Below are 27305 nucleotides of genomic sequence, written 5' to 3'. Positions count from 1 at the left end.
TTTATGAACTAAAAAGTATAGGAAGACGCTATAATTTTACAAGATGAATTTATATCTAACAAAGGCAAGTATAATTCTTCTGGGAAGAAGAGGTAACTGTTATTAATATTGTAAAAAATGTTTAGTACAAAAATTATTAGGATTCATAGTGTATCAATCTAAAATGTAGTAGAAATTAAATGTAATTCTAAATGTAGGAAAATTTATAAAGAAGAAAGTAACGAAACTTTTTAGTGTGATCAGATTTAGAAGAAAATGTTAAGAACAAAGAGGTAGGATAATTTGTTGAGTCGTTATCGATAAATCTTTTAAATTTTAAATTATAAAATTTCCATATGTTGATAATCTCTAAAATTGTTTATTCCTATTAAATTCTATTGAAATCTATCAGAAAATTTTAAAAAATTTTAAAAAATTTTCCCAGTTACTCATTCAATTTTATGGGATTCAAGGTTTATATTAATATTCAAATTCCATTAGATCGAACGTGACTCGATGATTGGAAAGGTTATTAATATTAAAATTCTACGATACAGAGGCTCATCGATGGAAAATCGAAAATTCCCGGTACAGATTTACGAATAAAGAAAATTCCTCTTCCGTAGGACTCGTATCAGACTGGAATTAAATTCCTATCAGAAAATTCGCAGAAATTCGCAAGTGCAATGCTAAACAGGAAATCAATAGCATCAGGTGAAACTAGCTCGATTCGGTCGAAATGAAACCATTATTGTTGAATCGCGAACCTCTTTGTCAAGATCTGACTAACGCGGTTAACGTCGCTGAGAGTTATACTCTAATCCATCAACCCTTTAATTGCTGCTTCTCTTATTTCCTTCCTCTTGACCCAACAGTATCTATATAATGGCATTATGATACTATTATAGTATGATACCATTAACAGTATCTATATATGTATATTAAATTAATTATATAATTGCATTTTTATAAATCTTAGTAAATATTAATATTAACAAAGCATAAAAATATCGAGATATTATATTTTATTTTCGCTATATGGTTTTCTGGCAAAATATTAATAGCTTCACGATGAAAATTGAGTGTGATGAATTAATTAATTAATTAATTCATACTGGTTTTCTGCCACTTAGTTTTATAGTTTTCTATATGTGTACACTCCTGTTTATAGATGATAGAACATTTTATTAAATTATTCAAATCATGAAGAATTGCTATTTCATTTGAAATGTTAAACTCTAAAGAAAACTCTTTTGTTAAATATTGCGATAATCACCTTATTAATTATACATGATTAAATTACATTTTTATCTTATCTCTACCTATATATATTCATTGCATAACACGTCGGTTTTAATAAATTTTAACATCCTTATCATTAACTTACCTATTCTATTTATTCTTGTTTACTAATTATTCTAACTTCATTTCTACTTTTTTTTTAAACTGTAAATGAGGAAACTCTTGATACATAATCGTTAATTCATTATTTTTTTTATAAATCTTGCAGACAGTTTCTGCTAAATTGTATTACACATTTTGAATCGCTATTTCGCACGAATATAAAATTGTGATCAATTAATTGTTACACGTTTCGATAAAATTTCTCAGGCAAACACAGAGAAAACGGAAAAATATTAAATCCATGTTCTGTCGTAAAAATGGAACCATCGACGGCGAGTTATTTTATTATTCCCTTCCATTGCCTTTGTTTCAGCAAGTTCGAATGAAAAAGCGTAAAAATGGATGATATTTTATATCGTCCAACTTCGTAGCATACTGTCGTCACCGTTGAAGTTTCCTTTCCGATGCATGAATAAAAAAGCAGCTGCAGACGAATATTTCTACGACATTTAATTCTACGGTTGATATTGGAGTGCCTTTTAAACGCGTACCAAAAAATTCAGAAGTTGAAGGTAGAATTAAGATCAAGCAAGATATTGTACGAATGTAGCCTGCTTAAATATTATTTGTTAAATTTCAGCAAAGTGAAAGAACATGATAAAATAAATATCATATTTTAATTAAATATGATTTCGATTTTGCATTAGTCAAACCCAATACAATTAACTAACGTGAAAGGAAAACAAAATGAACAACAAACAGAATGCATTTCCTTTAGCAAATTATTAAATTAACCAATAAAACCTTTGTAAAATTGAATAACAAATTGAAAAAACACAGAACAGAGGCAATAGATATTTTTTTAAATCTGCTTCTAAAATCTTCCTACATTAATGCAAAATATGACTCCATCAAATTTCATAAACAAATGTATATTTTTATAAATGCATCCAACATACAACCAGGACATAACAACGCCAAATAATTTCGAACATCACTAACATTTCCTCTAATTTGCAATAACGTAACAGCCAAAGAAATCAAGCTTACTCAACTTAGGCTAACGGAATACTTTTCTCATCCTCTCACCCTTTCATCTTTTGACATCTCCACAAGTATCTAACAATAAGAGCCACCCGGTACATTTACGGACATTAACGGTACCCCAATGGAAAAATGTTAAAAACGTGGCTATCCTTCCGATAATTTAAAATCCAGTCGACATCTACGGGCGCGGGATGAAAAACGTCACGCGATTCAACCTGAACGACGATAACAACGACGCTCGCTCGGACTCGAATAGTTCAGCTTCAACGATGATACGGCCGTGCAACGTGTAATTGGTCGTAAAAGCAGCCAGTAACCTTCCTCTCGAGGATAATGTTCGCCGTGGCCGTCTTGTTTAGGTGAATTCGCGAGAAAACAACCAAAGAGAGGATGAATTATCGTTCAACTTCCGATAATATCGTATCGAGATAAGGCGTTTTGCGATAACACGCCAAACTTTTGCACGTCTTTCATCCCACTGTTCGCTTCCGCAATGAAACCATGAAATTTTCTAATTAGTCGAATACCACAACGATGGTTTCATTTTCAGTATGTAAAAAAGTTGAACAATACGCCGATTCCTAATTGAAAACTGCAATTCGACGCGAGTTAATTTGATCCATATACGTATTTCGTTACTACGAATTTACGGATTTGCAAGCCGATTTGATGCGAAATGTGAATATTTCAGAGAAATTTCTAGAGTTTATGAAAGTCAGAAATGAGATTAGAGGATTCAAGAAAAAGTTAAACTGTTAACGACTACAGGAAAGTTACAGGTAGAGAAGAATATCTTTATGATTTTATATGGACTTTTGTGCAAGTTTATATTTTTGTGTGCACAAACTGGGTTAGACACAGGTTCGTTTTGTCACTTAAAAAATAATAATTAGTATTCTACTTTGAATATTTTGTATATATACGCAATCTTTGCATTTTTGCATCTTTCGATTTGACATAAGTGTATGACAATCGGCACTCTATTCGTCTCAATAATTAATACAATAATTAAGAGACAAAAGTAACAATTTCGTAATTTAATTTCGTGGCCACACATTTCCTAGAATACATTCAACACTATTGTGAGTCGCACCGATAATTTACAACGATATGCAACAGAGCAACAGTAATAACAAATGGATTATTAACGACAACACGTATCGTATAATTTCTCGCTAAAGAAGTTTGAGCTTCAAATTCAATTAATAACGCATTATGAAGACAATTTTTTCTTTCTGTGCTTCTCTTTCATATCGTGTAATTAATAATGATCAACTCGAAAAAGCATTAACGTCGCCGTATTACACAAAGGTACAAACATAAAAATCGCCATTAGGCGAGCCGCATGATTTGTTATTTCGAGGTGCCAGCGACGATGGTCGGACTGCTAAACAAATTATTGCAGCCGGCTTACGCAGTTAGACGAACGATCACGAGCTTTTATTCTTCTTACACGTGCGCCGCGTTTGAACAAGTGTAGCGCTTCGATGATGTGGCCATTTATGTGACAAACACCAGGGATCCCTGAGCGTCGTAAAAAAAGAGTCGAAGGGTCCCTTGGGTTCCATTTTCGGTCTGCACGTCGGTCTCATTGCTAAACCATAGTTACGTGCGTATAATAAAGAGAACATAAACCCTCGTGATCGACATTCGAAGAGTGAGTTTTTAGATCTGACTCAAACAATGTGCTTGCCATAATCTTTGAAAAAGACTCGTAAAAATGTATTGGAAATTTGAACGAAAAGTTGAAGACGTTTTATGTACATTGTGCGGGTCTTATGAGAGACCATCGTAAACTGATGTTGAAAGAAATTATTGTTTTTCCTTCTGCGTTTAATAAGTGTTACTGCCTTTTAAAAGTCTTTATATTTTAGTCGATGATTGGATCATTAATAATTTTCGAGTTTGAACTTTGAATGTTATTTATAATTACGTTATTCTTCGTAAATTAATAAATTAACAGGCAACTGTGAAAGATGATGAAATATTATTTTTTTTATTAAAAATTTGAAATAGAAAGTGCAAAGGAATGTTTTTGGATGAGGTGCGAGGTATGATATTTAGGTTAAGAATCTAATAGCAATGATTGCAGGACAAAGATCGATCGAAGATTCTCGTGTTGCATTGTCATCAATCTAAAAGCAATTTATCTAAAATGTTCCTATAGAGTTTTAATTTATCTTTCTTCGCTCTCTCGAGCTATTCATTTTCTAACTTCAACTCTTAATTTAATAAGAAGTAATTTAATAATAAATTCTTAATCAATTTATGTTTGGACTCCACAAAGATGGAAGAGAATATATATAATACGAATATACAGCAATATAAACAATTTATATGCCAATGACAAGTACATATTACCACTTATTTTAATTGATAATTATTGAAACTATTGAATCTCTAATTCAAACTCTGAATATTGTTATCTATCAACGTTATTCACAAATAACATTAACAAATATTTTTCCTATGAATCGCATAAATGGTCGGAAATCCATAAATTTTGAGCCTCGACTAGCGCAATTGCATTTCAGCGCAATTTCTTCGTAACGATCTCAGGTAACTGGTAGCCAATTACTTTCCACGTTTCTCGTGAATTACCCAATACGTGAATTACCGGCGATTTTCTCTTTCCACGGCGTGTTGCTAGCATCGTGAAGTCGTGGCTTCGTTATCGTGAAACCGACTTTGTTACGCAATTAGATGCACGACCCATTGTGCGTGGAAGTACGCGATATCCGTGATTCAATGTGTGTCTGCTTTAGGAAATCGCGGTAGATTGTTTTCGGTGCCTTATGTCAATCCACGTGAAGTTTAATGAAGGTAAATTTATTGTGACTTAACGTGAGCTTGTTTGAGATTCAACCTGAGTTTACATTTAACTTTGTTAGTATTTACATTTGAGAATCTAACTTTTGAATACATTCGAAACTCAATGTAGACGTCATTCAAAGGTAACACTACTACTTAGTATTATTCTAACACTATGGTTATTTTTTAAGAAATATTTAATTCAAGAATTATTTTACTATTTTATTATTTATATATAATTATTATAAAAATAATTACCTCGCAAATTAAAAATAATTAATATGTTTTGCGTACTTTTGCTCTTTCCGCGTCAATAACTTCTTTCCATATGCTTCGATTTCAAGGTAACTTTTAAATAGAATTCTTGGTTTCTACTGATTTGAAAAGTTTCGACAAATTTATAGACCACGAAAGATCACCAAGGAATTTGTACACGCGCATGTAGGAAATATCTGTGTAGCTACGTAGATTCCATTTTATAAAACACGTCCAAACCTTTTTAATCTAACGTAGTTAATCTTAGAACGTTTACGTGGTATTCTAAATCTATCTACAACTCAGCCTACTTAAACACGCCAAAGATTTCAACCATAAATTTCTACGTAGCTTAACATCAACCTAATCCCGACTCACTGCGAAGCTACCCCTAAGCTACTGATCGATTTGTGCGGCGGAAGCTTTCGTTAATTGACAGTTGCCGATCGACGGTTTTAAACGTTGAATCTCGTCAGTCTTAAACGAGTTTTCCTATTCTGCTCGTTCGCGGCCAACGACTTCGCTTCCTTTCTCACGGTTCACCGCCGCTCAAATCGCTGAAATAATCGCGAACACTTTTTCAAATTAGAACTATACGCCTTTAAATGGAAAGCGATTTATTGATCAAATTATAAACTACAGTCAATTTCATGTAGGGTAATGATAATTATTTGAACAGTAGACTTTTTATCCTTTACATCATTTCTACTATAAAAGCTAAATAAGAGTTCTTTGCTATAGTTAACAGAGTTAGAATACTTTATTAGGACAATGAATACTGTGTTGGATGTACATTAATGATTCGAAGTTGTGGGATGTTGTTCGAATACTTATCCAACGACAGTTTCATAATTGAGTTACTAACTTCGAGTTAATGGTTTAATATAAAGTATTTTTTTCTTTTTTTTTTTTTTTACAAAGAATTTTAATAGAAACATAAAGAAAATTTTAAGAATTCTGCTCGATTATTCCATATAAAATTACTACATGTTGTAATGTAGATTTCCAAACTGTTTTAAGAACCACGTTACTCATACAATGATTTAATAAAAACAAAATAAAAATCCCAAGCAATTGCTTAGGAAACTATGAATTTACTATACGTTTTTCTTTCAATCTCTTGAATGCGATAGATTCGCATAAATTCTTCGCATAATTCGTTCTTTCTGATGTTCAGAAATAATGAATTTATCTACCTTTGGCCTTCTCTCGATATAATAAAACGTAACTTGAACTCTCCGTCATTAATTCGATCACTCCACTTCTTCAAAACCCTAAAAATAAGATTGCCTAGCTGATCATCCTTCAACATTCGTGTTACAAAAAAACGAGAAACACCCTATTGAACGGTCGACTGAACAAGATTTACAAGACCGATCGAGCTGGATGAAAAAACGAATCCGTCAATGACCTGTCGATAATTCAATCCACCTCTCGTTCAGGTCTTCGTTATACATTCTATTAAACTACAACTGAGCCGATAACTGTAAGTCAGATAGAAAGAACAATTCGCAGAAATAACGTTTGCCCTGGCTCGATGCGTGTAATGTATTCCATAAATTAGCGTCGGAGCAAAGTTTCGATTAGGAATTGCTTCTATCGAGCCACGTGTTTTCGTGTTCCTACGTCAGTAGAACAACGGTTCAACAAGCTACTTATGGATCTCTGACTGTTCGTTTCACGTCGAATTAGCATAATGTAACGGAATCCCTGAATATTCATCGAGCAACGACTTGCCTGGATTTCGCGACACGATACGCTACATGAAACTCGGATCGTGTCTTTCCAACGCTATTTTATTCTACTTTTCGTTGGTGCACGATAATTTAAATACATAAATGTTTGTAGCAAGGTTTGTATCATTCGAGTTACCTAAGCTTAAACATTTTAAAATGCAATCTTGAATATCGCACAGAACAATTGAACTTGCGTATCATGAGACGTCATTATAAAAGGATGAGAGATTATCGTGTGCTCTAGATGCAACAAGAGAAAATATCGAAAAGTAATCGAAGAAAGTAACGAAGAAAGATCCTTTCTTTCCCCTTGCGTTGATCACCTGTCAGTTCTACTGTTACAGAATAAATCAATTCATAAAACAGAGAAACTAATTGAAAATCGAAGACTCCGACGAAAAGATCTCTTAAAATTTTAATTAATATGTACATTATATCAAAATATTGTTTGCTTTAACAATTATATTTTTGGTTGAACCTAACGGGTTCTGCTCGTGTTTATCTACTCTGTATTAAAATATTTCTTCTTAATTATAAATTAGTATTAAAATCAACAAAAATGAAGATATATTGCAACTAAATAGAAGTCTAATCAAGCAAGAAAATGCCATATGTAAGTATCTATTCGTTCGAGTGAATGCAAAACCGACACCAAGTATTCGCGATAACAACGTTCCGTTCGCCTCGCGAGCGATTTACATTCGCGCGATCTCGCGATTAAAACGGGGAATTCGTGGAATTTAATCGGTCGATATTCACCAGCAAATGGTCGCGTTATCGTTGAAAATATGCAGCTACGAGTCGCTACTGTTTCACGGACGAAGATAATCTCGCGAAGTAAAGAATATAAAACGAGTGAGGAAACGAGCGAAGAGATCGAGGAATCGCAAAAAAAGTATCCAACCAGTCCTCGTGAACCGACTCCAAATGTGGCCTTACGATCGAGCCGACCTAATGGACGTATTAATAATGATTTATGGCGACGATTATGTCGCTCCAGTCGCCCATTGAATATCCCTCCGGGATTTCTAGTGACTTAATTGGGAAACACGTTTTTCGAATGAAATCCAGTATTTCGGTTTCTCTACCTCTTTCTTGAAGATTTGTTAAGATTTTGATGCATAGTGCTAGATTATTATATTGTGGTCGTTTATTAATAAATTTACTGCTCTTTAGTGCATTTTTGACTGATCGAAATAAATAAAAATATGTAACATTCGATGTATAGTGGCATACAAGAGTTTCCTGACAAATGTGTTACACTTTTTTTGCTTATCATACTCTTTAACCCAGTATTATTTAAAATTCTTTTAAACATCAGCTTTCAAATATAAAATTAAATATCTATCGTGAAATCGGGAAATTTTACACGTCACTATAACTTAATGTTTTCCAATTATATCTATTCTTTGTGAAAATATATTTCTACTAGATAATTATATTATTATGTAATTGCAGATATATTTATATCATCATTAATTATAAATTTCTATAATCACTGTCTGAATTTTTAGAGATTAAAAATGTACAATGGCAATAAGAAAAATGACTCTTCGATATACCGAGTTTAAGAGCGATTTTAATTGCTTTGCTAATGCTCGATAAAGTGCAATTTTGAGAAGATCGAAAAGGTTCATGAATTATGCAAGTTTTCAAGACGAAATTTCAGTCGAATGGATTATTTTTATGTGAATATTCATGGCAGAGTTTCATTTTAAATGTGCATATTTATCTGAATATCGAGGTGAAAGGGTTTCCATGTTCGAAATTAATTCGTTGTTTGTTGTTATGTTCAAAGAGGGAAAAATAGAAGATATGCTCTGATCCGATCATAAGTTGAGTTTTAGTACGATCCAATAGTTTTCATTGTTTAAACTTGTCCGATCGATGTATTACGAGAGAAATTCATGATCATGCATGAAATCAACTTTAGTTGAAACATATTTCGAATATTAAATTAACAACATAATATGTAGAAATTTTGTTATACGTAAAATCCAGTTTTAAGAAACATCGACCACCACCTATCTAGGAATATTCATAAAAAAGAAATGAAAGAAAGTTTTCAATTTTCGTCCATATTCATTCAAATGTCTATTCAGGGTTATACAGAATTATAGAAATGTAATTTGAAAATTACATCTCATTTTTCCTTTTTATTCGTTTTATTAAGAATAATAATAAATAGCATTGTTTGTAAAATAGATAATTATGTATACAAAATAATGTAATAATTATGTATTTCTATAAATATGCTAATGTTGAACGCACATTATACGACACAATAAATGTTATACCTGTATCTGTTACAACAACGTTGTGCATGTAAGCGTTAAATTGTAAAATCATCAATTCTCTTTACCAAACGACACAGGTCAAGTGAGCTGCCTAAAAAGGAATCAAATGACAAACTTTCCATCTAGGAATACCCAACAATTCCACAAATTCCAAACAAGGATTTTCGACAACTTTGTATATTGTGAATACATTCTCTTGCATTTCAACGAAAAATCCAACTGTTTATTTGCTACTGTATGCGAGCAGAGTGATGTCGACGATATTTCATTCGAATGGGCAAAACGGACCGGTTCGGCTCCCATTTTACGTGGAAACAAACACGCGAATCGGTCAGCTTTCCACTTTTGTAAAACGAGAAAGATTTCAAAAGTGAAAAAAACAAAATGCACTGCTGAAAAACGCTACGTTTCTAGTTGCTAAAAAAAATTACAGCGATATAAATCTGCAATCCAATTAATTTTCACCAACCAATTCTAGATGCATCAAAGCCACAGATCAACAAAAGTGGCCTTGTATTTTTCTCGTGTGTAAACTCTTATTTGTGAAGTTTCACTCGCCATTTTGACGGAACAGAAGTACGAATGTTGGTCTGTTCGTAACAATTCCATTCATTGATCGAACGACAACGACATAAACATTTCGTAAGAATTTAATTTGTATCCACTTGAAACCCGTGACTGTTCGTTAAAAAGCTGGATCGTTTTTAATTGTACTTGACACGATTGAATAAGCGATCCTTTGTCTTAACAATCCTCGTTTCTATCTTGTTCCAATAGTATGAATCCGACGCAAATTCTCTTACGTAAATCAACGTCAATTGCTAAAAGAATGTTAATATCCTTTGTCACAAAGCAGGTAATCCTAGCAGATCGAACGTTACTCGTTTTAAAATGTTTACAGCCGTGGGATATAACCTGCCCCGTTTGAAATATCGCCGACGTGTCCTCTCTCTGTAAACGCGTCGCTGCTTTAGCATTTCCCGATTTCCACTTTAATAACGTTCCGGTAATACATCAGCCGTGAAAATTTCCCATCAAATTCAACGTTTAATACAGGCGAATGTAACGCACCTACCCCGGTGCTCAAAGAAAATTTATAATAATTATTTCGCGCTCTAAATGGCATTTTCTTTCATTGAAAATCATTTTCTACTGGAAATATCGTTTACTGCGATTAATTCTTTAATTTTCCAATTCCCATACATACTCATAGTTGTTTATTCTATATTTATTTATTTATTTATATTATTTATTCTATAACTTCTAATAATTTATTCTATAAATAAGAAAATATATCCGCATATAGTCTATAGATTTCGATGGATTTTAGTAACCGTGGTTGTGATCCGCAATCTTCAAGTATGTGCGATAAAGAAAATTTTATTATCAGCGCAGTTTGTTGAAATTTAATCGATAGATGTACACTGATATTATTTTGGCAAAATGTAGATAGATGTGAAATAACGAGAAAAAATATTATTTAGAGAGATATTTATGTGCAAAAGATATTTATATTTTCGAGGTATATTAATGGCTAACATCGATCACGAAATGCAATTTCATCGGTACCGAAACTCTGATGGATCGGTTGATAAATTGATAAAATAACACGTTGAGAACTAATCTCGGGGTTACTATAACGCATCGATTATTGCGTTTTCGAATTTGTTGGTGATCGGTATTTCTGCGTGTGATTAAAATCACTGAGGTAAAGTTCGTTATATCAAAAGCGTGAAATTCTGTCGCGCTTAATTATGAATTTGCATAAATTATATTTCAGATACTACTTTAACTTTTGATGAAATATCTTTTCGATTCTAATAACGACGATCACTGAAGTCTTAGGTATAGTTCGGAATTGTTATTACCACAATATATTTTAAAATAATAATCTTCAATCTCTTTAGCTTCAAGCGGCCTTAAAAAATCTCAGACGTAAACGTTAAGGTAACGCGAAAGTAATGATAACTATTAAAGCAAACTGTTCGTACAGAAGGATTAATTGTCCGTAATTTCTCGTCGTACGCTTTCTCCTGCATAAGAAGCTTTGGTTAATTATATACGGAAGACGTAAAAAAAGGAGAGCTACATAATTGAACGATGCGTTAGTATACGGTGGCGATACGCGAGTGAACCAGTGGAAATTTAATCAAACGCTGCTCCCAATATCAATACGCAATGAAAAAAGCATAATAAAAAATGATGGAAATCAGTGGAAGCGGAAGCCGTGTTTACTTCGATTAATTTCGCTGCCTTTTTAATTCGATGGAATACGCGCAGCTTCGACGGAAATGAAAACTTTGCTCCGCTATCAATATCAATGTAAAAGTAATCGAAATAAAATACTAATTACTTTCCTAGTGGATCGTTATCAATCATTTGTAATAGATACTTCGAACGATGAAAAATTGCTGCTGTTTTTAATTTCTTCCGTTTTGTTCTTGCGGTTTGTTTAATTAAATGACAATCTATGTTTTTATTAATCGTTTTATTAAACTTTATTAAACTATGTTTAATTAATTAATAGAAGCACTTAGTGCTTTAAGATTTCAAGAAGTGTTAAGTAAGCAGCTCAGTTAGTGTTCTAATATAAGAACGATGTTTATTTAATGTCCAATTAAAATTGTTATAATGATGATATATTGATTCTTATTTCAATTTCTCTCATTTTACACTCGTGGTTTAGTTAACTAAATAAGCATTTGTATTTCTATTATTTAATTTTAGTATATTTGCTGTCTGTACTTTGTAATTTTAGCTTTCAAAAATAGAGCACCCCAAGTTGTTGTTTAAATGATCAATCAAAATTATTATAATAACTATTTATCGTGTTATTACATGTATTATAATGTTGTAACATTATAATATAATATAATTGCACTATTATTTTATGTAGTGTATACTAATTGCGTCGCGTCGTAAGCCTCAAAGTCGTAAGAAAGGAATTTTCCTTTGCGAGAGCCTCACAGTGCCATCTGATAGTGCTTGAATTAACTAATCGAGTTATTCTCTGCTCTCTATATATGTACACTGTTACTAAATATAACTCAAATATGATATAGTTAGTATATCAAATATGCCAAATTGATATGAAAATATATAATAAATAAATATTATAATATTTTATTATTTAAAGAACAGAAGAAACAATTTCGTGTAGATTAATGTTAGCGAAGTGGTTATCGTCTCAGACGTTGAAATTACTTTAAAGCTATGGTAGTGGGTTCGAATCCCGTTTAACGTCAATAGCGTTTTTTCATGGTAAATAAAATTTGTGTTATGTTAACAAAGTTGAAGTTCGTTTATTGTTCACGCGGTGATGATATTCAACAGTTTACTATTGAGTCTTGTTCGATCGAACCTCGGAATTTCTGGGGATCTCGGGCAGGGCAGTGAGTTTGTAAACGAAGTCATAGTTACTCTGAGTGTGAACATTCTTTTTCAATATTTTCATAAAATCTTTATCGAATCCAACATCGAGCTGTATTTGACTTTTCATTCTATTCCCCGCTTCCATTCGCAAATATTATTTATGACACCAAACACACTCCTTCGCGTTCGAGCTTAAGTTGATGGAAATGAGCTATTGGTTATGAAAAATAGCCAAATTATGAAATTTCCATTGTCATATTTCATTGATCACGAACCAATTGGCATAAAATATTATGTGTAAGTTAAACCGCAAAGCTTCAATTTTATGAAATCGTATTAACAAAACGTAAATTTCATATTATGTTAGTTTACATAATATTGCTAATGGAAAAAAATTGTTAGAATTCGAAACTTCTATGAATTATTCTTCGATGTAATTTTACAAAATTACTAATTAATTACTAATTAATAATCACGAACAAAAAAAATGGAACATACGTCAAATTTGACATTATTTTTCCTCGATCATTTTTTTCTCCATACTGATACTGTTTCGTACCATATACAATGCCTATTTATGCAATATTTAACTTGTTATTTGAAATATCACGGAACAGACGATGCGTCTCTAAAATTCAAAACTCGTTATATGAGTGAAGGAAAGGGGTGGTTACACACAATCCCGGAAATAGGTCGGTCCGCGGTCAGCCAGCAATCACCACGTTAATTACTATGTTAATTAGTGAACAGCATCAGAATGTTCTGCCAGTCAACGCCTCTTTGCTGACCTTACCAGGCTATTCCTTTCTCCTCTTCGAGCTACCAGGAAAACACATTAACCAGCCGTTTTCATCACGTCGTCGACAACCAATACGCTTATAATATCCAATAGCGCGTTACCAAAAGGGCGTGATTAGTTTTCATAATGGCTGCTAGAACTTAACAAGCACTTTCTCATCTTCAACATCAAAAACATGAATCCGTAATATTTTGAATGAGAAAGAAAAATGAGGAAAAAATGCGAGTGGAAAATTGTGAAAATCTCCTTCAGTTTTGACGAAAGAATTTACTCAACACATACATAACATCTTTGTAATTTGATAAATATTGGAATTGTAGAGAAATTAATTAAAATACGCCAAATAACTCGTTACCTCTCGAACAAATTTCACATACACTACCAGTTTAAGAGTACCGGGAGATTCGTTTATTTCTCATAGAATGTAATTTAATTACAATATCACAAATAATATCTAATTGATAAATAATATCTATATTCTGTTTATTATCTTTTTGTTCCATTCTTTATTATTTTATTATTACGATGTATTACTATTATGTACTAATTTGTCCAAAACCTTTTCCAAAATATAATTAACGAGATCATGGAAATGGATAGGTGCAGAATTAATATTATAAAACCTTCGTACAAATTATTCTACCGAAGCTCAGAAAATTTCTCCAGCACTTGAACGGAGACATTGAACATATAGAACACAGGAAAGGTATAATTATTGTAACTCAATTTGCAAATTACAAATACAGAGGAACTGAAAATTAATTTCAGAGCAAACACACGCAACTAAATTATCGAAGCAGCGTACCGTAGAAGATATAATCTTTTATACTTTTGTTATCTTCCAGAAAACCATACATTGAAGAATGAAAAATATTTATCCATTCGCTCGTATCTTTTTAACTTTCGTGCACTGATCTTTAAATAGATCCCCCTTCAAAAGTCTTGGAAGAGTTATTATCGTAATTGCCTCGGAATTGAAGTAAATCATGAACGAACTGTGTTACATTTTACTTAATTTGATACATTTTTGATCAATTTTATTTAATTTACTCTATACGATAAAGAAAGTATACGTTATTAATATATTAACAACTTTATTAAAAGATATATGTAATTTAAAATTCATAATCTGCATTAAATATCCTCTCTTTGTTAAAAATAGACGTCCTAAGATTCTTCAGCTGGATTATACATACTAATTATTAATTTTTACATTAATTTATACATTTGATGAAATTCATGCCGATATGAAAAAACTTCCAAAGTGTCGGAATACTTATGGACGGTAGTGTACGTCTGGAAAAAACAACCGACAACCCGTTCGAAAGTATGCCAGGCTTTATTAACCTCGTTAGGTTCGAAGCACGATGGTCGAATGATATTTCGTCGGCTAGCAGCTTGAAAACGCGGAATCAAAAGGAAGTAACAAGGGCGGAATTCCTTTTGTGACAACAAGGTTACCTCTTCACCTTGCCTCCACTTCCTTCTTCCAATTTTCGTTTCGCAACTCTCACACTCTCCACGATTCCCTTCGCCTTAGTCTCTTTTTCTGAAGCGTGCCACAACTGTGGTTACGCTTCGAATGATCGACTGTAAATAGGAGGAAGAAAAAAGGAAATCGTTGCGTTCATACTTGGATTTATGGCTCCTTTTTTCAAAGCTCCTGGAATTTTTCTCTCCGTTGTGCCGCGAGCTCCGCAACTTTTTATCCAGCGTATTATTTCTCGTATTAACTCGGTTCTGACAGCTTCGCGCGAAACAAATTGCCTTGATACAGGTTTCAAAGTAACTTGAAACAAGGTGGAAGACAGTAACTCGGAAGAAGATATTTTTCTCTTACGAAGGACTGAAAATTAGCAGGATAATCACTTGTAAATAGACTGCTTACCTTTACGCAAATTCGTGTTCTTGACAATTTAATTAAGAGTAAACCCTTGATAGAAAAGTGGATATTACGTACAAAGTATCGTAACAAGCACTAAACTTTGGATACTTTCTACAGTGTTTCATACTACGAGCATTTTGTGCATCGTGCAATTTCGAATTTTCAAATTTCTCACAAACGCACAAAAATCCGCAGTCTACTTATAATAGTGCGCAGTTTGAAGAACAGGTATCCTCGAATTTCTCACAAATGCATTCACGGTAATGCTAATTTTCTAACGTCTAATTTTTCGTTCCTATAGCTATTTATATTATTAGGTCGTCCAAAAAGTTTCTTTCGTTTTATAAGGAAGTAATGGATGTACGAAATTTTTCGTTTTATATTATTTTACCGAATTACGTATGATCGATTTTGTTCTATCAAAATAAAGATTACAACGTTCGAGAGATTAGGTTTCATGTTTGTATAAAGATGTATCGTTGTAAAAGATGTATTTGTAAAAGAAAGACACTTTTAGGACAACCTAATATTTTGCGCCTCATGCTTATTCTATGCATTTTTGTATCTTCGAATTTTCCATAAATTCCACAGTCTGATCACGAACCTTCTTGAAATTACCACACGAGTTATTCGAGGGACAAGAACTGTTTTTTAATATGACAAATTGTGCGAATAGTGAATTCGCTAGTCTGAATTCGGAACAGTTCGAGTTACTTGATCCTTGATCTTCTATCCTACGCATGTAAGAAAAAATCGAGCCCGTGCAGCCGGATGTCTTTATGTAATCGGGACAAAAACCTCTTGCGCAGGTGAAAGAAGGACGTTCAACTCAACCGATTTTGGTTGAGCCGCGTAATCCTTTCGACTACGAGCGATTTACACGTTCTTTTCGGCACGTGCACGTTCGTCTAGCAGATGTTAGATGGAAACGTTATTGGAAAATCAGAAATAATCGAATATAGAATAATCTTATACAGGTAAACAGAAAATTAATTTCATCCACGGAATATTCTTGTATAATATCTTGTTTTCTATACAAAGAAAGTTACACATTCATACAATTATCATTTAATTTTTATAACAATTAACGTATCAATTTATATTCTAGAAATTAAGTTTGCAATAACTTTGGAATATTTTACAAGTTTATTAGCATATCGAAGTTAATAAGTTAAAACCAAATAGATGGACTACCTACAATATGGATTATCAGATTATCTTTTAATTGAACATCGCCCAATGGAAAATTAACGTTAGCTGAAATGTTACTCATAATTTAAATTCTCTCTCGTTTAAATATTCTTTATTTTAAATTTAAATTCATATGAATTTCATATGTGTTTTTACCTACGTAAATTAAACTTCGACCTGACTAACTGAAAATATTATACTAATTAAATGACTAAACTTTATACTGACTTATTAAATACAAATATATTAAATTGGTTATGAAAACTATGTAAAACTACACATATCTGAAACGTAGGGAAAAAATCGGAGCAATAAAACCTAGTTGAATCTGACCAAAAAATAGATTTCTCCATTCAAAAGAAACAAATCTTTTACTCCATCGCTAGGATGTGTGAAATCCAATGTATTTAATTTTTTAATTTATCATTTTGAACAACTAGCACGCAATTTCTCGTGATCATAAACGTCCAACAGCTGCGACATCGTCGTTAACAACGTCACGTGTGAGCTTCGTCACGAATTCGTCAAATTGATTAATTACACACCAGCCGCATATCTGTAAGGATTCATCGTGTACTTTTAAGTGCAATACCGTGATACCTCTGTTTGTCGAGTGTTCTAAGCGTCCGATGCGTCCGATGCATTAATTAATTACGCATCCCCGAATTAACGATCGATCGAACGTACAGGTCCGATCAATAATTAATCTCGCGTACAGGTGTGCGTGCTGGTATTCGACGTCTCTGTCAGTTCAGATAGCTGCAGTAATAACAGACAATAAGACAATATAAAACGAATGGCATCGTCGAATGGCATTGCTATGTGTGTTATTTGAAAGATGAAATCTCGTTTTGTTTCCGTTCTCTTCTTGTTTCCTGTCAATGTAATTTGAATCTTTCGAAATAGAATACGACGATTAGAGACAGTCTCTTCGAAATAAGAATGCATATTTCTGATTTTCTTTACTTTGGTTACGTTTGCGCTAGAATAAATAAGAGACGAAGTTTGGTAGCATTGCCATTTTTCAGATTTAAAATTACCTTTAAAAAATGAAACAATTTTGATCACTGCGTGAATTTGATAGTAATAGTTCGCATATCGAACTATCGAATATGGATTGGATGTTGTGCAACAAAGTTTATTTCAATTCGTTCTCTCTTCAAAATTAGCGATCATTCAACGATTTACGAACGTTAGTGGAAATCGGAAGAAGAAAACAGAGAAGATGTATTTGAAAGACGATCTAAATGAATGTGAAAAAGGCGACGAATTTGAAAAAAACGAAGTTAAAAAATATCAAGCTAAGTTCTCCTCGTCTATTTTCTATATTTCGTAACAATATTTTTCCTCACATGGTTAGAATGTACAACCTTTCGCGTGAAATTTGGTGAACACTCGACGCTTAATGCTCGTCATATAAAAATCCGAAGTTTTCTAAAAATCCCTAAGACAAAAATATCTAAACCTGAATGTCAAATTAATCCATAAAACCGACGAGAACTAAACTGAAGCTAAATACGCACTAAGCTAAACAATTCGTTTAATTATTCGGCTTTAATTATTACTCGTACGGTGCCGGCGAAAAACCTACATTTTTACCACGTCACGCAAAACCTTCGTTCGAAATATTACCGCACGCGAAGATCTCAGATGGCTTAGATAACAAGCACAGAGGAATCTGAACACACGATATTCCACGCAGCGCTCGTTTCGCCCAGGCATTTTAAAGGAACGTCGCGCGTTCATGTAGAGCAGCCGTCAACGACACCGGAACGAAGGGTGAAAATAAAGCTGGCTTGGAGAAGAGAGAGGCTGAAACATCGGCAGTGACATGGAAAAAGGACTCCTTCGGAGGTAACCGATGCGAAAGAAGGAAATCGCTGGCGTGTGACGCGATGACGCAACGAGGACAGGTCATCCGTGTCTCAACAGAAGATAATGTCCGAGCGCAAAGCCAAGGGCGCTTGCACAATAGCCAGAATCCACGGAGAAACGAGACCGTGTTACCATCGGTGGAAACGCCTATGAAACATGCTCTCCTTCCTTAACTTTATATTCCATTAAAACAACCGCCGTTCTTGAAATGGTATAAACGTGGAACCGAAATCATCATTGTGAGAGAGAAGAGTCTCTTTAGATTTGTGTGCTATAAAAATGATATAAAGCGGGGAAAATGATTGAATCGTAATTCTGGATTTAATACGAAGCAATGGATCGTACCTGTCGTTTGTCAGTTTGGTCAAATTGATCTAATCGCTTATAACGATTATAGGAGAAATCTCGTTTGGTTTGTGTTCTATGAAAGCGGGGAAAAAGTAATCGAAGTCGTAAAACTTCTTGATTTAATGCAACAATTTTGCAAATCGTACGTGAATTTCGTTAATTTGATGTAATCGTTTATGACAATTGGGAAGACTCTTCGAGGCTGTGTTCTACAAAATAAATAAATCGTAAAATTTCTTGATTTAATGTAAAAATTTCGGAGTTATTGTACGTATGAATTTGCTTCAATTGGTCTATTCATCTACGACGATTATAAGAAAAATCTTGATTGATTTGTGTCCTATGGAAACGACATGAAAACGGGGATTAAATCGTAAAATTACTTGATTCAATGCAAAAATGTTGGAGTTGTATGTGGATCGTGTTCATCGTGATTTAAGTTGAAGTTGATCTCGTATGGGTGTAAGTCTGATACATTTAGAAAGATTGCAATGAAGACATAAAATTTCATAAAAACTTAAAGACACTATGTAATTGAAATTAAAATACTAATTGTCGGTAATAAAAACTTGATTAGTGGTAACAGTTGGTCGCTGATAACGAAGACTTTTAATCAGAGAAAGTGTATTATCCAGATGAAATGCAGGTGTTAATGAATGATTAGTACTTGGCAACGTTTATTCAGGACACATTTTCATTAAAGAGATTACGATTGCGCGTCTTGATTGAATACCGTTGTATCTAGATTTTGCAATTAGCGAATTGCAACAACGAAATGGAGACCTTGGTAAATGGAAATGTCGAAGAAAGGATCGATAGATTTAAAAATAGAAGGAATCTATATAAAAAGACTATTAAAGATCCAATAGAAGACCTTTTAAAAACTGTCGACATTCAAGTTGTCGAAAACTTTCGAAGCTATGCTAAGAATATCTCGAAAAATCAATTGAAAGATAATTCACAATAATAAAAAAAAAAAAAAAAACAATATTCTTCGAACATGGAAAAGATATAAAAATTTCACGGTGGATTTTACGCTCTTGGCAATTTCAATGACTCTTTGTATTTCCTTGATATAAGTTTAGTCGTTCGAAGTATTAGCGCTAATTTACTATTTTTATTAAATTTAACTATCGAAACGGAAGAATAGCATTACACAGAAATAATTATATTACGAAAAATGAAATTATCTTGCAATTGTTCTTCTCAGAGTATAATAGACCTATCTATTGTAGCTTAATTATAAAATATTCTTGAAATTTTTATTTGATTAGGTGATCGTGTAGTGGAATGCTTCTGCTACTTCGAACTCCTCAGGTCGTACAAAGTAAAGTGTAGGAAAGGGCGCCACCAGTCGGGTAGAGTCCGCCGGCAACAGGGCCTGTTGTAACCTCGAGGGTTTTTTTTGACGCTAGGTACGGCGTGGGTGGGCCCAAAGCGGTAGGCTGGACCAGCCAGCCTCGTATCTGCATCACGATTCGGTTTTTGTAAAGAAATCGCCCCGGGAATCCCCGACAGACTCGACTTCTAACTCGTTAATTCGATTGATCTCCATTTAATTTCAAATTTCCAACTGAATGGTTTTCTTTCTTAATCGCATTTTGTGCAATAAACAAGGGCAAACAAATAAATATAAGATTGTTATTTACTACGAGATAGATTTAGCTTACTCCCATTAGTTCCAATTTGAAGAACTAAAAACAAGATTAACTTCAACCTGTTACTGTCGCAATTATTTTCATCGATTAACAGAAAGGAAAACTTGGGAAAGTTGAGCGTAAGAATCAAGAATGAAACTTGAAGCGGCTACAGAAAAACAATAACGAACAATAATCGATGAAAAGCTACAACATCCTCCCTTTCGCAATTCTTTTTTCCCCAGCACCACCGGTAATCAATCTCTAACTACCGTGATTGGGTCGAGCCGAACATCAAACAGAAAAAGAGCGGCGTTCGAAGCAGTACAATTTCAACTTCCCTTTCAATCTTCCACACCCAACGAAACGGGACGTAATAGGAACGCGTTTCAACAGCGTCGTTTCATGAACGCACATCGAATAATATCAAGGGAGGGAACCAGCCTGTGGTAATTCGACGAAATCGTGGATATTCGATACGGAACTACTTTTAACATTGATACCATCAAGCTAGTCAAAATGATCGAGTTACGATTTTTAGTGGGAGTGGGAAACGAGAAATTTTACTACGAGTTCGTTAAATTATTTCGATGTATCGCGAATTTTATTGAATATTTGTGAGAAATATTATTCTTTAGTTAATTAATAATATTATAAAAACATATTTCCTGATCTATGCAAGGTATAAAACACTAATATTTAAGATTATACAGTTCTACCGATGACAAATATAATAGATCTATCATTTAGTTAATTAATAATTTATTACAGTATACGAAACTACAGTACTGTGATCAAAGAGTTAAGATGGCAACATGACGGATACAAAATTAGCCAAAACATCCAGCCATTCACTTCGGCAACGATTAGTTACTAGGAAAATCCAATAATACAACTATCCAATAAAATAATCCAATAAAATAACGAACGCAATGAGACTGACAATCAACTTAAGTATCAAGTAGATTTGTCAAAATCTAATTTAATTCGCGATCGTCTCTTCCCAGCGCCAATATTTGCGTCGATTATCCGCGCAACTAACCGTAGCCCAATTAGCCAACGAAACAAAACACCCAAAAGTCGGAATTTACTCTGCTAAATATTAAGGAGGGGTCGTTAAATTTGAACGATATAACGATGGGGATCGATGTTTCGCGGATTAATTGAAACACCCGGTCGCTGTTTATGTAAGCGGACGCGTAACGCGCGAGCGCTGAAATCAACATAGGTGTCGACCCGTTATATAATCCATCGCGTAACAAGCCAAGCAATTACGAAGCTTTCAAGTTGCCGCGAATTATGCCCGTCCGTCGTTCCATGTACGCCTTGTTGATGGAACCAGCCCGTTTTCCCGGGTTTATCGATTATCCGGCCTCGAACGAGGAACAATGATCCTCCGACACGCGATGCCAACCTTCATTTTCCCGTTGCTTCAATCGTGGCACGTCTTCAACGTTGAAAAGTTACATGATAGACACTAGTAGACAGCTTTAATGAATATATTATTATGCATGTTACACGAAATATTTTGCAATTTTATTAATATTGATACGAGAGACGAGCATTATGATCATGTTGGTGATGTTTGAAAAAAAAGAATCGGAAAATGTATTACAATATAAATATTATTTCACGGGGATTACAAGAATATTTAAACAGTCGATTTAGTAGAAATAAAGCAAAATTTTTTGGTTTTTTTAAAGTAAATTTAACCAGTTGGTGTATCGATACATATGGCAGTGTAGATTTTGCATCTGTGAAATGCTTGTTGCAAATGTTATCCGTTTATTCGATATTCATGGTGAAAAGCGTGTTTCGAATATTCTGCTATCTGTATACATAGATTGATTGCTGCTTGTTCTGTCGAGTTCTGGCCAGATTACAAGATCCTGGTAATTCGTGCGATTGTAGATACATTTATTAGGTTGCAAGCTTTCAATAGGATATTGATTAGCAAACCATGCAGAATATCTGTTTACAATGTAATCTGACATCTTCTACTGTATGTGCAACGCTGTACTGCGCTGTTTCGAAACTTCAAACGTAAAGCCTCTTCATTACATACGACAATATAGGTATAGCAAATGTAGGCAATGGGATTGATATACCCAATCCGAAACATTACACAAGCATCGTCATAAACTACTTTATTCGTATTCGCTTCATGTAATCTATTAAATCAAACCGTTGAAACTTCTCTTCTCGAACCATGTACAATATAAAAGTCATTCTCCCGAAATCTTCTTTAAAAAGCAGACACAGCAATAGTATTCATCCCCTAATTTATAATTATATCCATAACCAGAAACGTTAAATGAACGAATCCCTGAAATTGAACCTGAACTAAACCTTACTGAACCAAACCTTCCAAACTTTCTTTCTTGAGTCATGTCTGAAAGTTATACTTTCTGAATTGCAGCATGTCTGAAAGTAATACTTCTTGAACTCAACTATGTCTAAAAGTCATTCTTCCTGAATCTTTCTCCGGAAAAGCAGACTTAGCAACATTCGCTAGGTTCTTCTAAAGCCATAAGTAAGCGATAGAGATAAAGCGCTGAAGCATTAACATTAGCATTAACAGTGTTGCAGTTGCTGTACAGTCTATTTTTTTCAAATTTTTAAGTCGTATCTATTTTCTGCTGCTTTGGCACTCTGTCGCATACCACTCTTCATGTGCTCACAGCCTAATGCCTAACCATGTTCATAGATAACTTGAAATATTACATGGACCCCCACAAACTTTATGCATTAGCATCTGGCAATTCTTTAGACCAAGCAAACAATGTGCCCAATAAGACACGTTCTTTCTAAACTCAACCATTTCCAAAAACCTTGAATCATCCCCGAAAAAGCAGCCTCATCAATAGTACTCATGAGGTTCCTTTAATCCAGGTATCTCTTAAGAACCGCGCGCAGCGTACGGCCAGCTCTCGCGAGCCTAGCGCGTCACTGATCGGCCTCTCGATCCAATCGGTCGCGCGGCTCTTCTCGCCGAGCGGACTTTCACTCAGCGTCCGTTGATCAGCGGCGCCCGAACGAGCAGGCAAAGCGGAAGGCAGAAGAGACGCAAGGTGAAACATCGTCCCCTGTGCCCCTCTTCGTCTCTGGTCCCGGGTTGACTGACCTCGATAACGAAAGACAGGAGGTAGGCCGCGATCCGCGCGAAGTGAAGGAAGGAGCGAGTCAACGACGACGACAACCACGACGACGACGAGCGCGACGAGGAGTGGCCGAGAAGAAGAAGAGCAAATTGGTGCTCCCGGTAGCAGGGGCCCATGAACACCATGGAGGAGAAGCTGCGTAGCGTGACGAAACGCGCCAGCAGACACGGTCCGCGTGGAACGGGGCCAGTTGCCTCCGATTGGTCGACCGGCTCTGGGTCCGCTGGTGGAGCCAGGGGCCCGGCCCCAGCTACTCCTTCCACCTCTCAGGCTGGCGGTTCTACGTTCAACCGGCCCCAGGAGACGACGGGTCCGACCAGGCGGCAGTCCTCGCGCGACAGCATCGACTCGACCGGCCAACAGGCCCCACCCGAACACGGCGAGCTCCTTTTCAAGGTCCTGCCCTCTCTCCTGATACTATAGCGAACCGGTTCTTCCACGAGAAAGAGACAATCGATGGAACAGGGTTGCCTTTTGCGGTCCGATCGAACTTGGGCATGGACGCTTTAAGCTCTTGACGGTTTAGAGTCTTTAGACCTTAGGGCTTAAGCTATGATTATAGTGGATGCGTATTTTGAAGCTGCGCTTTAGCGTGTTTAGACCAAGCAAGCGAATGCTGGCTTTTGTAAAATTTAGTAAAATGAAAGTGCAAGAGAACATTTGTTCGCCGAATCAAAAATCGAACATCCGAGTGCCTTAAGAATGCTGCGAAAATGTTCGATTATTGTAAATTAGTTTACGAACAATTGTCAGAGTTTGTCAGAGTTTGGGCCAATTCGCCAAAGTGAATTTACGTCCACTGCAATCACAGCCTTATGAGGGAGGAATTTCAGATCCATGCAATATATATATAATTTATTACAATGTTATAAATACACAACTTTCATGGACAGAGTTATCGTACACGTTAAAAGACGATCTTTAGTGTTGCAAAATTGAATTTTGTTAGTAGTATTTGACATTATGAAATGTTGCTTAAGAAGGCCGAAAAACTAAAATTAATTGATTAATGCATTGTTATCTTCATTTAAATACTATTGCAAATTTGCTTTCTTACGAAATCGTAGAATCTAGTAATATAATATTGTAATAATATTAAATAATAAATCCAATATTGTATCGAGATGTAAAAATTACAAGCTGACAGAAATACCTTACAAAGAGACTGGTTAATTGTCTTATTTAATTGATATACTTCTATAGAGAATTAGTGAGACTCAGAGACTTTGATAATTTACAACGTTCCAATTTACAAACGGTCTTTCAATTAGTTTTCGATCAATAATAAAGCAATAATCACATTCCTCCGTTTCCAAGCGCATCAACAAGCTATGGAAAGACTAAAAACCACAGTAACTCGATCAGCAAAAACGAACTTTTCCAATCAGAGTTGTGCTTCTAACTTCTACGTTCAAAATAGAACTTTTCGCAATCATTATCTTTTTAGCAGCGTTTTACGTTTTAGCGTAATTTTCCGAAAGAGTACTCTCCTAATTTCAACCTTATAATTTTAGTTTCTCTTTAAAAGGAAAGTTAATTTTAGGATTACTTTGACAGCGGCCAGTAGCCATGTTTTAAAATTCATGACGAACCAACCCCATTTCTAATATTTGTTCGTGGCTACTACTAATTTTACCACTTCTTATCACGTGACCTTTTACACGCTAATTGAGGCATAACGCAAATAGTACACATTTTTCCAGCGTAACTTACGACTAATAGGAAACGATGATTTGCGGTTATTAATCTTTGTTAGACGATTCATCGGTATGTTCAGAATATTTTGCGTTCGGTTCAATCGTAGATCAATCTCAATCTGTCAACCATGATATCGCTGGAATCTAGTTAATTACACATTTCTGCGTTTACTGAGTTTTCTACAAATAAGATAACTATGTGAATGCGTTTGGACACGGACTCGTTGCGTGATACACTTCGATCTGATTAACTGGTTTTTGTTAAATAGAATAAAAGTTTCATTGGAATTAATAACTAAAAATACCTTTTTTTTTTTAATCTTCTGCTCTATTTTCTTTTATCATAAAGAAATAAATATGAAGATGATATTTAAAATTGATTGAGAGGATTAGGTAAACTATTTCGTTCTTCTGTGTTTTCTTTTCTATTACAGAATGTCAGTGGTAAACGTATGAATCGTGGAATGTTTACCCGTAAACTCAATTAAATGTATTGCAAAGAAGTTTCATTTCCAATTTTTTTTTATAATAAATCTTTTCTATTCCTTTTTTCAAATAGATTTTTATATAATTCTAAATTTTAAAAGTACAACTGCTGTACTTTTAAATACTGTAAACGTAGGATAGCTTCCGAATATTTTGCAAAGAGTTTCCTTCTACGATATTTTCACAGAAAATTTTCACGTAACATAGGTGATGCTACTTGGTGACAGTGGTGTCGGGAAAACCTGCCTCCTAACACGATTTAGAGACGGCAGATTCTTGTCTGGCAACTATATAACCACCGTGGGCATTGATTTTAGGGTGAGATATTCTAAATTCTTCCTAAAAATGCCACAAACAAAAATGAATTCATTTTAAAATACGAAGAAACAATTTACTAAGAAAAACCAAGTGACTGTTACAATGTTAATATAGGTGAGAGAATCATTTATCAAACGGAATATATAAATGCTTTCTGTGTTTCAGAATAAAGTAGTCGTCGTCGACGATACGTCTATCAAACTTCAAATATGGGACACGGCCGGGCAAGAAAGATTTCGAAGCGTGACGCATGCTTATTACAGAGACGCTCATGGTAATTATACCCTTATCGCAGATTTATACAAGAAGTTGATAAAGTTGTTGATTATTTATCGTAAGAAAAGTAAAAATGGTCTGCGAGCCTCATTGGATAATGAAACTTTCAAGGACAAATATATAAATATTATAATATATAACTAGAAAAATTTAAATATCCAACTGGACAAATTGTAAAGTACAAATTAAATAATAAGAAAGAAAATATTGTAATATTATACAAATTTCTAAAGAAATAGGAACTAAAGTGTGATAGTTTAATTACTCGGTCGATTTATCTTAAATTTTGTATAATTAATTTTAACATATATTATTCACTCTCACTTATTCACTTATATACACTCTCTAATTATAATTAGAATCATCTCAAATAATACATATTATAAAACTAGACTAAATGTTTTTAAATTTAATATGCGGAAGAGCAGCTTTCTTGCAATTTCATCCGAAATATAGTTAAAACAACGAATATTAAGTAAAGATCTGTTTCTTTATTTTACTTTCAATATTTTCTACGTCGTTTTACGCGTTATACACGTTCTATATGTTTCATTTATACACCTTTAAATTTCTCATAAATGCATAAACGTGCGCAGTTCATTAATATGTATTTTCTTCGTCTGTACATAGCTTCTAATTGCAGCTAAAAAAAAAGACAGTTAAAAAAATGTTTGTGACACAATTACATATGTTAAAGGACACGTTTCAAATAATTCATGATAGAGAAGTTTTCGTTGTCAGCGTGCAATCAGTCTTCCATTTACAAACAGCATCGCATCCAGTAATCATGA

At 34.1% G+C, this 27305-nt stretch overlaps 1 protein-coding gene across 4 annotated transcripts in view; it reads left to right on the top strand.

Moving 5' to 3' along the window:
* LOC139985350 (ras-related protein Rab-37) overlaps positions 1-27305 on the top strand; it is a 173603-nt gene that overhangs the window by 139866 nt on the left and 6432 nt on the right. For 3 of the 4 annotated variants that reach the window (XM_071999729.1, XM_071999727.1, XM_071999728.1), the window contains one exon: positions 26404-26512. In XM_071999729.1, coding sequence (XP_071855830.1) covers positions 26404-26512 — 109 coding nt within the window. Of the gene's footprint in view, positions 1-23468; positions 24134-26127; positions 26239-26403; positions 26513-27305 lie in introns of all 4 variants that reach the window. The other variant, XM_071999733.1, reaches the window with a different exon arrangement.

Source organism: Bombus fervidus, chromosome 3 (genome assembly GCF_041682495.2).
Source record: "Bombus fervidus isolate BK054 chromosome 3, iyBomFerv1, whole genome shotgun sequence".
Taxonomy (NCBI): domain Eukaryota; kingdom Metazoa; phylum Arthropoda; class Insecta; order Hymenoptera; family Apidae; genus Bombus; species Bombus fervidus.
This window is presented reverse-complemented; position numbering and strand designations above follow the sequence as displayed.